The 15,248-nt window shown below is 42.8% G+C and overlaps 1 protein-coding gene across 4 annotated transcripts in view; it reads right to left on the minus strand.

Annotated features, from left to right (window-relative positions):
* Positions 1-4,794: 4,794 nt before the first annotated feature.
* The window catches only part of LOC147889145 (uncharacterized), a 187,051-nt gene continuing 176,597 nt past the window's right edge, over positions 4,795-15,248 (minus strand). For all 4 annotated transcript variants that reach the window (XM_087391349.1, XM_087391347.1, XM_087391346.1 and 1 more), the window contains 3 exons: positions 14,173-14,243; positions 5,258-5,276; positions 4,795-5,155 (listed from right to left, as the gene is read on the minus strand). In XM_087391349.1, the coding sequence (XP_087247475.1) occupies positions 5,081-5,155; positions 5,258-5,276; positions 14,173-14,243 (165 nt within the window). In that variant the 3' untranslated portion in view covers positions 4,795-5,080. The remainder of the gene's footprint in view (positions 5,156-5,257; positions 5,277-14,172; positions 14,244-15,248) is intronic.

Below are 15,248 nucleotides of genomic sequence, written 5' to 3' on the forward strand. Positions count from 1 at the left end.
TCCAAGTCATAATTGTGCAAACTTCTTGGCTAGAGAGAGAGAAAAGACGGCATTCCTTCTTCTAAGCATCTCTACTTCATCTTCATAGCAATATTAGGACAAGACATAAACAACAATATGCGCATTTACTAAGAACAATTGGAGAATGCTTCATTAAAGATGATGCAATTCAACGTTCAACAAAGCTACCCTATCACATTCCAAGGTGAGTGAAGACAAAATGGCAAGAGTAGATAGAGGAAAATATAGCAAGTTTGCAATGTATGATGGGAGTTTGCTTTTCAAGAAGACAATACATGTAGCAAAGTGAATTTATTCAAGTTTTACCTAGTTCTTGCATTGCATAATGCTATTACAAAACAAAAATTCCAAATAGGTACATATGCTTTTGCTTGTTGGCTATCAAAAGACAATTCACATAGCAAAGTCATTCTATTTAAGTTTCGTCCTACTTCTTAGACTTAAAAAATAGTATTTCAAACCCCCTCTTCTCTTTTAACTGTTTCCCTTCGCTTTATGTCCCCTTCCTCCTCTCCTCCCCTAAAAAGTCCCCCCCCCCCCGCACGGATGAACGTGCCTAGACATCCATCACCCCTCCCCCTCGAGTTCTTTCCCCCACCCCGCCATGATGTAGGTATCCTAGTGATCTTGAAATCCCTCATTCTGCTCTTCCCCACCCCTCCTACTCCCTCTGCACTATCATTGAAGACCCTTGCTCTGCCTCTTTTTATTTAATACCCGCTCCCCCTCCCTTGTCTATGTGCCCCTCCCTTGTCTATGTGCCCCTCCCTTGTTTCTTACTTTCCCCCGCTACATGATTTTTATGGACCCCCGCGCGTCTATACTGAGCATACCACCGTCTGCACTAATCATACCACCGTTTGCATTAAGCATGCCACCCCTCTCTCAGCCCTCAACACCCTGGCACCATCCACATTTAGCATGCCACCCCTCCTGCCGGTCCCCCCCCCCCTTGCTTGTGCATACCTCCCCTCAACCTCCACTATTATTCAAGGTAGTTGTCGCTCCTGTCCCCTATCGTGCCCTTTCCTCCTTAAAACTTAATGTGCGCCCCCTTTTTCCCACTCTTCTTGCCTCGACCATGCCCCACCCCTTACTACCACTTGGTGAAACCACCCCCCTATTCTTGGTTATTTTGCATTTGCTACCTCACTGTAAAACTCCTTTCAGCTCTTTGCAATTTGTGCTCACCCTCTCTCCTCTCCCTCACTCCTCTCTACCTCCCACCTTGCAATTTGTGCTTGCCTCTCCCTCACCCCTCTCTACCCCCCACCTTGCATATACTTCCCTTGCTAAGCCCCCTTGCATTTAATACCCCTTGTGCCCCTTCTACCCCCCTCTATGTGCCCCCTTCATGCCATTGCGCCTTTTTCACGACACAAATGCAATGTTAGCTACACATAGCCGAAAAACAAGCTTTCAACCTTTGTGAGATAGAAGTATACCTTTGTAAGACTAGAATAAGTCCAATCATACAAATTTAGAAATTTTGTTGTTCTAAAGATAAAAAATCTACAAAGGAAAAAAAAAAAAAGAGAAAATGAAAGAGAAGAAAAAAGAGGTAAACCAAAACTTTTAAGAAAAGCAAAAGGAAGACATACTAAGCAAGCAAAGCAACACTTATGTCGTCATCAGTGCCCAAGCATAAGCAGCTATACTGGGTTTCTAAAGACCCGCGGAGTCTCTTTGTGAGATAGAAGTGGTTGCCTCTAATCACACAACTAACGCACAAGCAGAAAATATTACATTTTACAAACAATACGTATTCTGAAACAATTCACTCAAAATTGTTATTTTTGTTGGACATATGAAAGGTCCTCAGGACAACATATTGTGAGTCACTTATGGAGATGTAAATGATAATATTTCATAATTTTAGCATGTGCTCACAAAGTTGAAGTGAGATCGTAGATGTCTCAAGCATAATAGCTTCCTTTTATAGCAATATATTTAGCTATAAAAAATGGCATTTCAGCACTCTATGCATGTTAGTGCAAGTTCCGTAGGCTTTCTAGAGATCCATGGCATAATATCTCCCTTTTAAAGTTTAGCTCACATCTAATAAGTTTTCATATATTGCACGAACTTGAGCTGAGGATTTAGCTTGTATTTTGAGATATGAATTTACTTGAAATGTCATAGCCAAGTATTTGAAACTCATATAGTCTTCTCTCATAAGAGATAATGCCCCATTGTCTCACAAATAGCTATATAAATTATGTACTTCAAGGAAGAGACCCTTGGAATTTAAGTTCCTTGCCAAGAACTTCTACGGAGTGTATTTCTTAGATATACTACTTTAAGTGCAATGGACATAGATCATAATCATTTCTAGTGTTTCTCCATTGAAGGAGATGAGAAATGGCTCATGGTAGCAACCACATATTCGATTTAAGATGGCTAGATGAAATTATCCATTAAGTAGGTTATCTCCTTTATTATGTCATCCACATAAGGAAAGCTCCCTAGGAGTAGAAATTGATTACCAAGGTTTTGTAGTTAAACTCTTCATAATCTAATGGTCATAACTCTATAGTAAGCATTTGGATTGTAGACAATTTTTTGTGGAACAAGTTCATTCTATGTAGATATTTTGAGAACACACAATCTCACCTATTTACTCTGTTCTTCTTTACAAGGTCATACACTCAAAAACCGATAGACTTCACATTGGTAATCTAATTTATAAAGGCATGTAAGGGTCAGCATGCTATGCTTTTAATTCATTAAGTGAGAATACTTCTATACTCAAAAATTCTTCAAAAAATCGTTTCCCTCTTTGATACATGCCAACATTGTGTTGAGGTTGGTAATCATTTGTAAGCCATCCCTTTGGAATTGCAAACCATATTGAATTATTCAAAGTAAACTAACTCCTGGAATTGCAAACCGTATTGAATTATTTAAGGTATACTAACTCCTTTCGTAGATCTTGAGTCTCTTACAAAACTCATTTGATGCTAAAGGAGAAAAGAATTTAGACTATTAAAATAAAAAGAAAAAAATTTATTCCAAAATGTAAGCTAAACATCCCTAGTACAATTATCTAGAGAACTGAGAAAATATCTAGCTCTACTCACAATTGTGTCTTAATGAGACCATACATGATGGAGGGGCCATTCTACCAATACAAAGAATGCCTAGACTTAGTTTCTTGTGCAGATGCATGTGTGTTGCTTTCTAAATGGGTGCTAGAGGCTTTTTGTCCATCAAATTAGTCTCTAGCTCTTTATCTTTTGCAAATAATATTTTAAAAATATGACAAATGTCTTCAAAATCACAACAATGAACTTGGTTTTTGTGATGTTGGGGATTGCCAAATTAACACCCGTAATGAGGCTAACTTTAGATTTCATGAACTAGGTATGCTCTTCTCATGGCTTACCTTGGCAGGGTGGCGGGAGGCCCGTGAAGGTGAAGTCGAGGGCCTTGGGGCCTTGCTGTGGCTCCCAAGATGGGTTCTTGGCGCAGGTCCTGATGATGCACAGGATAGAGCAGCCCTCAGTGGCTGGTAAGATGGCCCAAGAGCCAAAGGATGGCGCTGGAGCTAGGAGCTAGGACAGGATGGCGAGATGACGCGGGCTATGCATAGAGGCGTGACAAGCTAGGGACTAGGGGAGGCTGACGCGATAGAGATTAGGGGGTGGTGTAGGGGGCTGGTGCAGGATGGCTAAGAGAGGCAGAGAGAGCCACAACGTTCCATGGCGGGGAGCAGTGGGGATGGCAAGCATGGAGCAACGGGGAGCATGATGGAGGAGCAGGGTGTGACGGACGGAGTCAAGATGGAAGCAACGAATGTGAGACGGGAGCAATGAATGTGTGAGAGAGAGAGAGAGAGAGAGAGAGAGAGAGAGAGAGAGAGAGAGAAAGAGAGAGAGAGAGTAGGTTAACGCTAACATAAGGGAGTAAACATAAACTAATGTATATATCTTTAACCTATTAACCATGGAAAAAGGGAAAAAAAAGCAAGGACACGTGGCAGCTTGGAAGAGATGAGCTTGCCACGTGTCACAAAGAAGGACCTCTTGGATGGAGGTTGGGAGAGGGGAGGAGGCGGAAAGACAAGAGGCATGCTTTGAGTGGGGAGGAGGTGGAAAGACAAGAGGCAACTTTGGGAGGAAGGAGGAGATAGAAGATCAATGGAATGGAGGAGATGGGAGTTCACCTTTGGAAGGGAGGAGGAGATGGAAGGTCAATGGAATTAAAGTAGGAGATAAAGCCATGGGTTAAGACTTAGCCAAAATTTCAAAAGCCAATTAAAGTATGCAAGGTTAATTGATTAGCAATTTAAGAGCCGATCAATGCATGTGCCAGAAGGAGCTCTCTCTCCCCCCCCTTCTTTTTTGTATCATCTGGAGGTAGACACATATTTTTTGTATCAGGACTAGACACACCGTCCTTCATAACCTCTTTTTTGTAGAAACGGTTGGCTGGCCCGTTTTGAGACTGCCACCGTTATGCTCATTGTATCAGTTATCTTTAGTCTCATAGACCTTCACGGTCTCCCCAAGACTTTAATTAACTTTCTTTCTTTCTTTCTTTCTCTCTTTCTCAACAACACCCGGGTTCCAATCCAAGTATGCAAGGTTGATTGATTAGCAATTTAAGAACCGATCAATGCATGTGCTAAAAGGAGCTCTCTCTCTCTCTCTCTCTCTCTCTCTCTATCCCGCAGCAACGCATGGGTCGCATACTAGTAAGAAAACAATTCAAACACAAGGAAACAATTATTATCATTATGTTTAATTAATTTTACAGGCAAAACAATTATAAATAATAAAATAAGGGAGTGGGCAAAAACTGAACAGGTAACTAAAAGTGGATAACTTCCAGAAATACAACAAACCTAAGAACTCAAAAGGAGATGGTCTTTGAAGCTCCCCTCTTTGGAACGACTATAAAGTAGTGAAAATTATCAAACAATTTGCTATTACTGAGATAAAACTGATACCAAGGACTTCATGTTTGAAAGAAAATATTAATCATGTATTTAACGAACATTGACAGGTCGAGGGTAGGCAAACCTGAGAATACCCATCACTTCCTCTCTTTCAATATTTCAATCATCCCACTCTTCATCATTGTCACTCATTTCTTCTTTCTTCTTAGAAATATATGCATGTACATTAGCTATCTGCATAGATGCCAAAAACAAAATCTGGTCATTAATGCAAGGAAATTGAACGATATGCCATAATACTCCTTTGTTATGCAAAACTAGGAGAGCATGACTTACCGGAAGCAGAAATTGGCCACTGAGATGGTACAAGGTATCCACAGCATGAAACACACAAGAAAATTGTTACTTTTTTAACCAGAAAAATGTTCTCCCACTCTTGGTCTGGTTTGAGGGGGGGCAATAAATATTTGTTCTTTTCATTGACTCTTTTCTCACTCTCATACATCCATGCACATCACAAGAAAAATCATCTCTCTCTCTCTCTCTCCCCCAGTGTATGGACCACCAGTGTATGATGGTGGTCCAAAGGCTGCAACCTCCTTCACCATATCAATGAAGTAAGGATTGCGAGTTTTTAACATGGGTACATCTGCTACATAAAAGACGCTGCCAAATGAGGCATCTATATGTGCCCTCCTCTCAGGATGCCATGAGGCCACAAGGCTAGCCTGTGCTGTCGGGGCTAGCAAAGTGCAAGCCCCTGCTGTATATGAGGATGTAGCTCTACTCCCAAACAAGGAGGCAGAAATATTAGCAAAAGAAGGCGTGCTATCACACATGGAAGAACTTGCTGCAGCTAGGGCTGGCGATGCTGGAGCTTGAGAATCAAGAACCACGGGTCATGATCCAATACTGTCCAACCTCTCTGTAAGTGCCTTTGAACATGTGAAATCTGCTGGAACTGAAGGGCAAGGGGTATTTCCTTGCTTCTTCACTCCCAATAAATGAGCCTGTGCACTTGGTCTATGCTTCCACTTTTGCATTCTTTACAAAAGAAACAAAGCCACTTGCATGCTCCTTTCGTTTTTCGTAATTGGCTTGGGGATCCACCTCCAACTGACAAGGTGACTTATTGTCCGTATCAATACCACATGAAGAAACCATTGAAAGAGAGGATGAAACGTGAAAGTGAGGGAGAGAGAAGGATAGGGACTCCAAAAAAATGCAGCAAAAGAGCTGCAAATTCTCAGCAAAGGGAGGGGCTGAGCAGTGAAAACTTCGAAGAAAAGGGGGATGAACTTTGAAGCTTGAGAGTAGGAGGGGGCCGGGGCTGCGATGTGAGGCTGAGAGGTGGCCTGAGGGAGGGCTGGGATTGGAAAGGCTGAGAGGAGGCCTGAGGGAGTACTGAGAGTGGGGAGGCTAGAGGTAAGCTGAGAGGAGGGGGCTGAGGGCTGACTGAGAGGGTAGTAGAAGTGAGGGTTGAGGGTAGAGAGGCAGTGGAAAGGATAGAGGTGAGGGTTGAGAGGAGGGGGCTGATGGTGGGCTGAGCTGTGAGAGAAGGGGCCTAGCAATGGGCTGAGCTGTGAGCGCTGAGAGGCTAACAGAGAGTTGAGAGGGCAGTATAGGCTGGAGCAAGGGCTGAGAAGCAGTGAGAGCAAAGAATGGGCCTGAACATGCAGTTTCAGGCTGTTTTGCCAGTCGCACACCACACCAAAACTCAGAATGCCATAGACTGCATAGGAACATGTGTTCTGGGAACAAGGGAACATGTTCCCTGGGCATTCCAGACTTGGTCCGTGTCCCGGGAATGTTCCAAGTGTTCCTTCATGGAATGGCGTTCCCCCCGTTTCGGCAAGGGGAATTGCGTTCCCTGGTAATTATGGTTGGCGCGTAGGGGGAGACCTCAACAGAGATTAAGCCCTGGTGATACGCTTGAGGGACACCCAACCCCAACTGGCAGCACTGTGCTAGGTCCATACGGATGAGAATATCACCCTGTAAAGTGGAGAGATGGACCCTCTTATAGTAGCCTGATGCCGATTGCCAAAAAGGGAAGGGGAAGTGGGCACTAGTCTTGGAGGGGTGACTCTTGGCTAGACCCAGATGAATGCCCGTTGACACACCTGCCTACTAGGGAGGCAAGGTCTATGAGATTCAAAGGACCGAGACCCTGACCTGCACCATCTAGAACTGCAATGGAACCTTTGGTCAAAGCCAAGGAATCATTGAGGAGGCCAAGGCAAGGAAGTAGAGAATTTATTGTTGCTTTGTGGATTCTTGCAAGGATTTTGACGTAGTGTCAATGGGTTCGAGTGGTAAGGCATCTACAAAACTTAGGGTATGGTTGGAACATCATCTGAACAGTCAAGACACTCTATGAGCGAGTATCAGGCACAGTCCAGACAACAATTGGATGGACAGACGAGATGATCGCTGATAGTGGCTCTGGTGACCAAATTCACCAGGACCAATTGGTCAACAACCAGCTGGTGGGTTTGGTCCCCCAGACAACATACAGAGATTCAAACAACTTTGTAGACAGCTAATCTACTGGTTTCCCTACAGGAACACCCATGGCCATGGCTCTCATGCGAACATGCTAGGCTATGTGCGCCCTCCACTAGAGACACTGCGGTGTACTTTTCTACTTGTTCTTCTCGTCTCAGACAACCTTTGGAGTGGATGCCTACATTATGGCTCTCTTTTATTATATTTGGTTTTTTAGACTTATAAAGACCCTTCCATCTTTCAGAGACCTTAATAAACTCTCTCTCCATGCTCGTCAGACCGGAGGCCCGACCCATAGCAGTGACGGTGGAACTTGTTCGCCGTAGGGCTATAGCCAAGAGACCACGGAGGACCAAACATGTCGATAGTCGATAGCAATCTATCACAGGTTATATGCCACCACATCGGCCTTGCACATCGACGCCCCCCTCCCAGAGTTGTGCCCCTTTTGGCTCCCACTTCCATAACCCAGAGAGTTTCTCTCTATGTATTGGACTTGGGTTTTCATTTGTATTCATCATGGGTGTTGATGCCTGCTTAGTGGCTCCATCCTCAGCTCACTGTATCGGTTTCTTTTTAGTCTCATAGACCCTTTGATCTTCCGAAGACTTTTAATTAAAAAAATTTCTTCTCTCTCTCTCTCTCTCTCTCTCTCTCTCTCTCTCTCTCTCTCTGTGACGTCATTTGGGATGTGATGGTCTTGTATGAAAGAGTCATCAGCAAAAGTTACGCACTTTGACATGAAGGAGGGGTACCCTCATTGTACTCTGCATTGATGAATTAGCTTCTTTCATGGACACACTGGGAGGTAGAGGCCAAGCTCTAGGAAATACTTGGGTGGCTATTTTGGTATACACTAGTGAGTTAGTGTTGATCTTGGATATGGTAGAAAGTATATAGGGACACTTGGAAGCCCTACAAGCTATATGAAGGTCAACCTTGGTAAAATGAAGGTCCGCTAGGTGTGTTCTAGAGTAGTACTATACTACTTTATATCCTAGAGTGCCATGTGTCACTATGGGACTTATCCCATATACATTTGACACTTAGAGTGTGTGTACCTATCCTATAAAGGCATTGTACTCTCATTGTCATTTTCATCAAGCCTCATGCCTTTCTTGATCATGTAAGTACTTTGCTTAGTTGTATATTTCTTTCTCGCATTGTTTCATTTCCATTATGCTTTCCTAGTCTTGCTTTTCCTTTCCATTCCATTCCATGTCTTGCATCTTCATGGTATGCCTCCCTCTAGAATAGAGAGAGAACATTCTCAGGCCCACTTCTAGCACGTCAACGTAAAATATTTCCTCTTCAATTCTCTGCTCAGACCAATATCCCTATGTATGCAGGGGAATAGATCCCCACGATGCAGAGTGTGTAGGATTGAGAGGCTACAAGCCATGATGCTCTAGCATAAAATCTGCGGGAAGAAATGCACCCCAAATGATATCAAAGTTTGTACGAGACTGTACAGGCAGATGCATCATTCCAGCTCATCACATATCTGGATGTGTCAGAGTGTATAGCCAGGGTAAGTGTACAGTCAACTAACATATGTGTTCCCGCTGCTGCAGGCTTCTACACAGAGCAGTTCTTGTGCCTGCTGACCAATGACAGATTCAACTAGCGTTCTGGATGTCTCCACATCCTTCTCTTGATGCCATGCTGATAGCCGTGGGCCATCTTAGGACACAGATAGCGGCAAGGCGTGCAATAGAGTCACACACCATTGGTGGGACTTGTGACTGTCCATTCTATGCAACATGCAGCAGGTGGAGACAGGGAACTCATAATGTAAAGATGTGCCCAGTACTCTGCGACTAGATATAAATACCTCTGTCTATTTGATAGAGGATTCAAGGACAGCAGACATGTCATCGATATCCGGACTCCAGATGTGTGGCACTCTTTGTATCAGAGGTTACCACACACCAATGAGCACTCATGAGGACCACTTTACAAGCAGGGACCCCAATAGCAGATGATCATAGAGTACTACTTCACATGGCAGGAGAAATACACTCAATGGGCACCACAAAGCACGAGACCATGAGCCCACTGTGCAGAGCTGTCAAGTCAGTAGGACAGTCCAGTGAGCACTCGCTGGACAAGTCTGTGAGTACTCGACCCCATCTCAGGCACAATAATTGCAGCATCAATACGCCAGGCAGCCTCACAACGCCCGTGGGTTCAGCCCACAAGGCGTAACAAAGGAGATGAAAGGCACATATCTGACATGCCCGGACTCTCCTTGGGATACTACTTTCTCTAATTTTTCTTCTTATGTTCTTTTTGTGAGCTATCGCTGTGTATGAGTAACACTTACTAGCACAATAATCGGACATAAATACAAGCTGGATGACATCTCCTTTTGTATATATGGCAATGATGGCACTATGACTGGCACTATGGCTCTAACTGTTAGAGCAGTACTGGGTATTATAGCTACATTGCATACAGTTATACTGTTACCACCAGGACTGATGGTAGGTACCAAATGAGCCTAAGGCCAAAGATAATGCATTGTACCCTTGACAATAAATAAGCAATGCAAAGAAAGTTTGTCCATCCTCTGTAATCAAGTACTCACACCATTATACCTCTATGCTAGGTGAGCCAAAGAACAGATATAGTCTCTCTCCCCATAATAAGATCCACACCACTACAGACAGGTCAAGATAACATATGCTTTTTAAAAGCAATAAAAGGAACTTTTGAGGAATCTAAACCACGTGGACTGTGCATAAGAAGAGTTATTGTAGATGGTTCCGTATGTAACATTTATGACATTGAGAATACTCAACAAGAGATATATAGGAAATTTTATCAAAATCAAGACCATTTTTATTGGAGAGGATAGTAAGAATATTGTCAGATTTTCCATCTTCAATAATATGGAGAAGTTGTGCAACAAGATGAATCCATGCAATAAGAGGGGCCCTGCAGCTACAAGCTAATTAAAAATATCCTTGAAAGACTCAATGTGGGAAGTCAGAGGAAGTCGAGATCTTATATTTTTACCATCCAAGATGAATTCATAGAAGTATATGCTGCAAAATAAAGCACCAATGTAATAGGTATTTTCTCAACATTAAATATCAGATGCATCCAAAGATCATTAGACGTGGAAGAAGAAATGCATCCAACTTAAACAAATCTTTAAGAGCGGAAATATTCACCAATCATCAAAGATCTGACTTCAATAATGACATCATGGACAGATTGCTTCATGCTGAGAATAAACAAGGGATTTATGGAAACAGACATTCTCTTGCCACGGACGGGGAACCCAGTTCGTCCTCCAAGATACCTTATTTCACTAGTTATGATGATGTACTCAGGGCATGTTAATTGCCCATGTACAATCTCACAAAGATCATCTCCTTCAAGAACTAGGATTATCCTTGCTTTCCAACCAAGGAAACCATGTCCTTGAAAAATGAGAATAGACGTTGCCCAAAGGGAAGTGATGATGCAATGATGGGCACTATCACTGGCACTATGGCTCTAGCCGTTAGAGTGATACTGGGTATTATAACTTAAACATTGCATACAGTTATACTGTTACCACCAGGGCTGATGGCACCAATGAGCGTAAGGCCAAAGATAATGCATTGCACCCTTGACATTAAAGAACCACTACAAACAAAGGTCGCCCATCCTCTGTAATCAACTACTCAGACCACTATGCCTCTATGCTAGGCGAGCCAAAGAACAAATATAGTCTCTCTCTCTCTCTCTCTCTCTCTCCATAATCAAACCTGCACTGATGACACCAATGGCTCACCTGAAAATGGATTCCCGATAGACCTAACTATTCAACCGTTGCTGGTCAGGATCACTTATTCAATCATTCTTGTGTGCTTGTCTCATCCATCTCTCTGAGGATGATATCAGCATCTGCTTGGCGCTGTTTGTAGCAGGGCAGCATAAAAGGGATCCCACGAAGAAGATTAAAGGATAGCATAGTAAAGCAGCCAAACCAGGCCTACCACATAGCCAAACCAGCAACATCAAGGCCACACAAGGTTGCAGTGGCAATAGAAGACAAAAGCAAATAAAAAAAAGACATAGTCCGCTAATTGGTCAGAATTTCAATACATTTATGTTCTATCAAAGCTGCCTTTTTTACCAAAGTGATCAATTCTGACTGCTGACCTCCAACCAGCCAAAGATCTTGCCAATTTGGTGGAGGAGAGGCTACAAAAAGGTCCCGATACCCCTGATTTCCATCAAGCAGAAGAATAACAAGACCAGCAACAAAACTCTTAGCAACAGCCATCTCTCAGCCCATAGACAAGCAACATGAGGAGAGACCAACCAGCCTACCTCCCTCAAAATCTGTCGTAGGATAGCCTAAGCCCATTGGAGGAGACACTTGTCCCCACAGAGTTCAACCTTATGTTCTTCTCAGTAATAAACAAATACTTCCAACAGAGCACTGACGGTGGGAGGGGCAGTTGTGCTTAGGGCCAGTGTACTCTTTCTAGAAACATTGGCACACAAACACTTGTCTCTTTCATTTCACTGACTCATTACCCTCTCAATCGGTTAGCCACTGCCTGCATGCAAGATCAGGAAGGTTGCTTGCATTCATGTTATACTAATGTAACAATGACTCTAGATCCTAATAGTTAGAAGGAACACGTAAAGGAATTCTATTTCTTCCCTTGATTAGTATTTGGGTGGAAGCTCGTGAGCAATGCTAGAGTGCTTGGAGGGACGATCTGGTTCAACACTCCATTCCTGTGCAAGTAGCCCAGACTTATCTTTGCTATGCCATCCCTCCACTTTCATCACTCTTTCTATTGTTAATACACTCTCTATCGATAGATTCCATCATTGGGAGGACCAATAAGTCAGTGCCTGATCCAAACGAATTAAGGGGTTTGCAATAGGGGAGCACCATACCTTCTTCTTATGGCATTGGCTTCTGTTCCATGTAGGCACCAACAGTTGAGTACCAAGGACATCAAGAAGTCAGTGAGGCAGAAACGTCCCCAAGTAAACAAGGTCCATGACTTTCAGATACAATAGAATCATTCTTATGGAAAGGCCATTCGGTTCCAATCGGTGTTCACAGCTCCACATTGTGCTTACCCACTGGGAACACTAGTCCTTGCAATTGCCAGCGTTCTGTCCTAGCCTTAATATAGATCTTCATAAAGTCCCAAATATCCAAAAGGTTTAGGAGGTCCATGAGCATGCAGCTCAAAGTTGTAAGTAGCAGTCCATGCACTGGCAATAACTCACCAAGGAAGTATCGTCAACCTCAACCCAGTTCCAACTTCAGCAGAAGGGATGCCATGTTCATCCCTCTGAGGATGACATGAGTACCTATCTGGTGGTGCCTGCAACCCATAGATCTTGAGCAGCATAAGTAGTCATCATATATATGTAAAGCTCCTCATCAGCATATGAATCAAATGAAGCTATTTGGGGTGAAGAAGAGGATGGTCTGAAATTTATGTCAGGACATAGTAAGAGTTCTAAAAAACTCTTTTCTTGGTCATTTTTGCGTTAGTAGAAGTTAGAACCATTCGAATCCAATATCCTAGGAGAGGCCAGAGCATTCTCTAATTGTGTCAATATGCTTAACACCCTATGTCTTCCCTACAAAGATGCCCCTCATTTGGTAAGTCTAGTAACAACGGAATCATGAGGAAGTTTAACAGGGTCAAAGCGTGGAATCTCAGAGACTTAAGCTCATGAAGCTTATTATTTTCAATTAGCTTCCCCATGTATAAGAAAGGAGATGGTGACCCCTCTTGGCACTGCATAATATGGGTCTATAGGAAAAGGGGTGCTCAGTCATGGATGAAAAGAACTTGCTCTACCATAGATAACTTTGCACGGGCAGAAAGGGGTGTGTGGAAACTTTGCCTAGCTCTTGGGGACAGACAACAAAATGGGGAAATCATAATACCATGCTCTCTCACAGAGATGAATGCAATGTGTAAACCGGGAATCAAAACTAACAAAAGGAAAGTCATAACTAACAGAAAATGAAACAAAAAATCAAAGATGAAGATAAAATGAAAACTATATTCAGTGATAAATAAAGTAACAGGTGATAAGAATGGAAAGAAAACAAAACAACACCCACAAAAAACTGACAGGGAAACTACAGAGAATGGAATGGAACAGAAGGACACTAAACTAATACAAAATGAACTAAGAGAAAATGGAACAAAGGAACAGGATACAAAAAATCAGAATGTACATTGCCAAAAATTAAAATCTAGCAAAAAATGAGATAACGGAAGAATTACAAGAAACGAAACAAAACCAGAAATCAACAGAACACCTAAGAAAAAATCAAGAAGAAAGCAAACTAGCATTAAACAAACATTAAAAAAAGAAGAAAAACATTCAAAAAACGGAGGAGCCTGGAGTGCAAGACAAGCAGCAGCTGCTGGAGTCATAAATAAACAGCACCAAAGAGGACATGAAGGCCCAAGCAGAGGAGGGGTGCAGAGGTACAGACAACAGACCTGAAGATGGTTCTATTGAAGCAGAAGGGAAAGAGCAAGAGAAAGGCTTATGGCTGAAGAGATACACAGTCTCTTTGTCATAAAGAGCACGCTAAGAAAGCCCCCATTGCTGCATGATTGTGCTGACGTGAAAAGTGAAAGGTAAGACCAGCGGACAAAGAGGCACACCATCAAGTTCGTGTATTTTTTAGTGTCCTTGTTTGAAGTAACAAAAATATAGTGGCAGAAATACACAAAATCATATCATACCTATGGCCTGAGGCACTGGAAGTCCCTGGATTATCCAAAAGACCATAGTGCTCACCTGATCTCGTAGTGATCTGTCATTTGAATTAAAAGGTTAAAAACACAATAATGAAGGATAACATAAAAATGCTTTCAAAAATACTTCTTTACAGTGCAAAATGTTTGCTGCTCTTGTATCAAGTGACCCGTTCTTTCACCTTTAGTCATGCAACTTTGCCTCTGCTTTGTTAAGATTTGGTTTACACAGCCATGGGCAGAAAGTCCTCAAGGCTTACAACTTGGCAAACTTAGACTGTTAAGGTGCAGTTTAAATTTCTACATGGATCTTACCTTTAAAGGAATGAGTTTCATTCAGGAGTAAAACCAACCTTTTAACTAGCCTATGTATTGGGAGCTTAGTGCTTATTTAGAAGGTTTCCATTGTGAAGCCTGAAACAAAGAAAAAGCATTATTTGATGGACTTTGTAATTCAAGTGGAAACGTTGTTTGCATGGTAAACAATTTCTCAGGCATTGCCATTGTTTGTATGGACATGCTGCATCAAATGCAACTCACGCATGTATGTCGCCTCGCAAACCCCAAAGATCGTAGGCTCTTTAGTGAGATCTCACACCTGTAAATGAGAAGTCAGTATAATTTTGCTTGACAGCTAAGCCTTGCTGTTAACCAGTCCCGATGTTACAAGCCACAAGTCACAAGTCACAAGTCACAAGAGGTGGCCATATCTGTCAAAGTACACAGGTCTATCCCCCAGTGGACACAAAGCTACAACGGGCAAGCTTGTAGCTCAAGCCTCTATCTTCACCACACACTCTCCTCTCTCCCTCTCTCCTCAATGTTGAATGCCGAATGCTGAATGAATCCCCCCGATCCTCCCCTTCTCCTTCATCCTTATCCACGGTGCCTTGGAGGGTCCCTCCCCTCACTAAGAATCTCCTCCCTTTCTCCTGATTGGTGGTCCTTCTATCTCCCTTAGCCATTGTGCCGCTGGCTCTCTTAATGGCTTGGGCGACTTCCTGACTCGCTAGCCTCTTCTAGTCGGCGCAGTGTAAATATACCTTTGTAAGACTAGAATAAGT

Source organism: Dipteris shenzhenensis, chromosome 20, assembly GCF_047967505.1.
Source record: "Dipteris shenzhenensis isolate YYH24624 ecotype China chromosome 20, Dip_SZ_1.0, whole genome shotgun sequence".
Lineage (NCBI taxonomy): Eukaryota > Viridiplantae > Streptophyta > Polypodiopsida > Gleicheniales > Dipteridaceae > Dipteris > Dipteris shenzhenensis.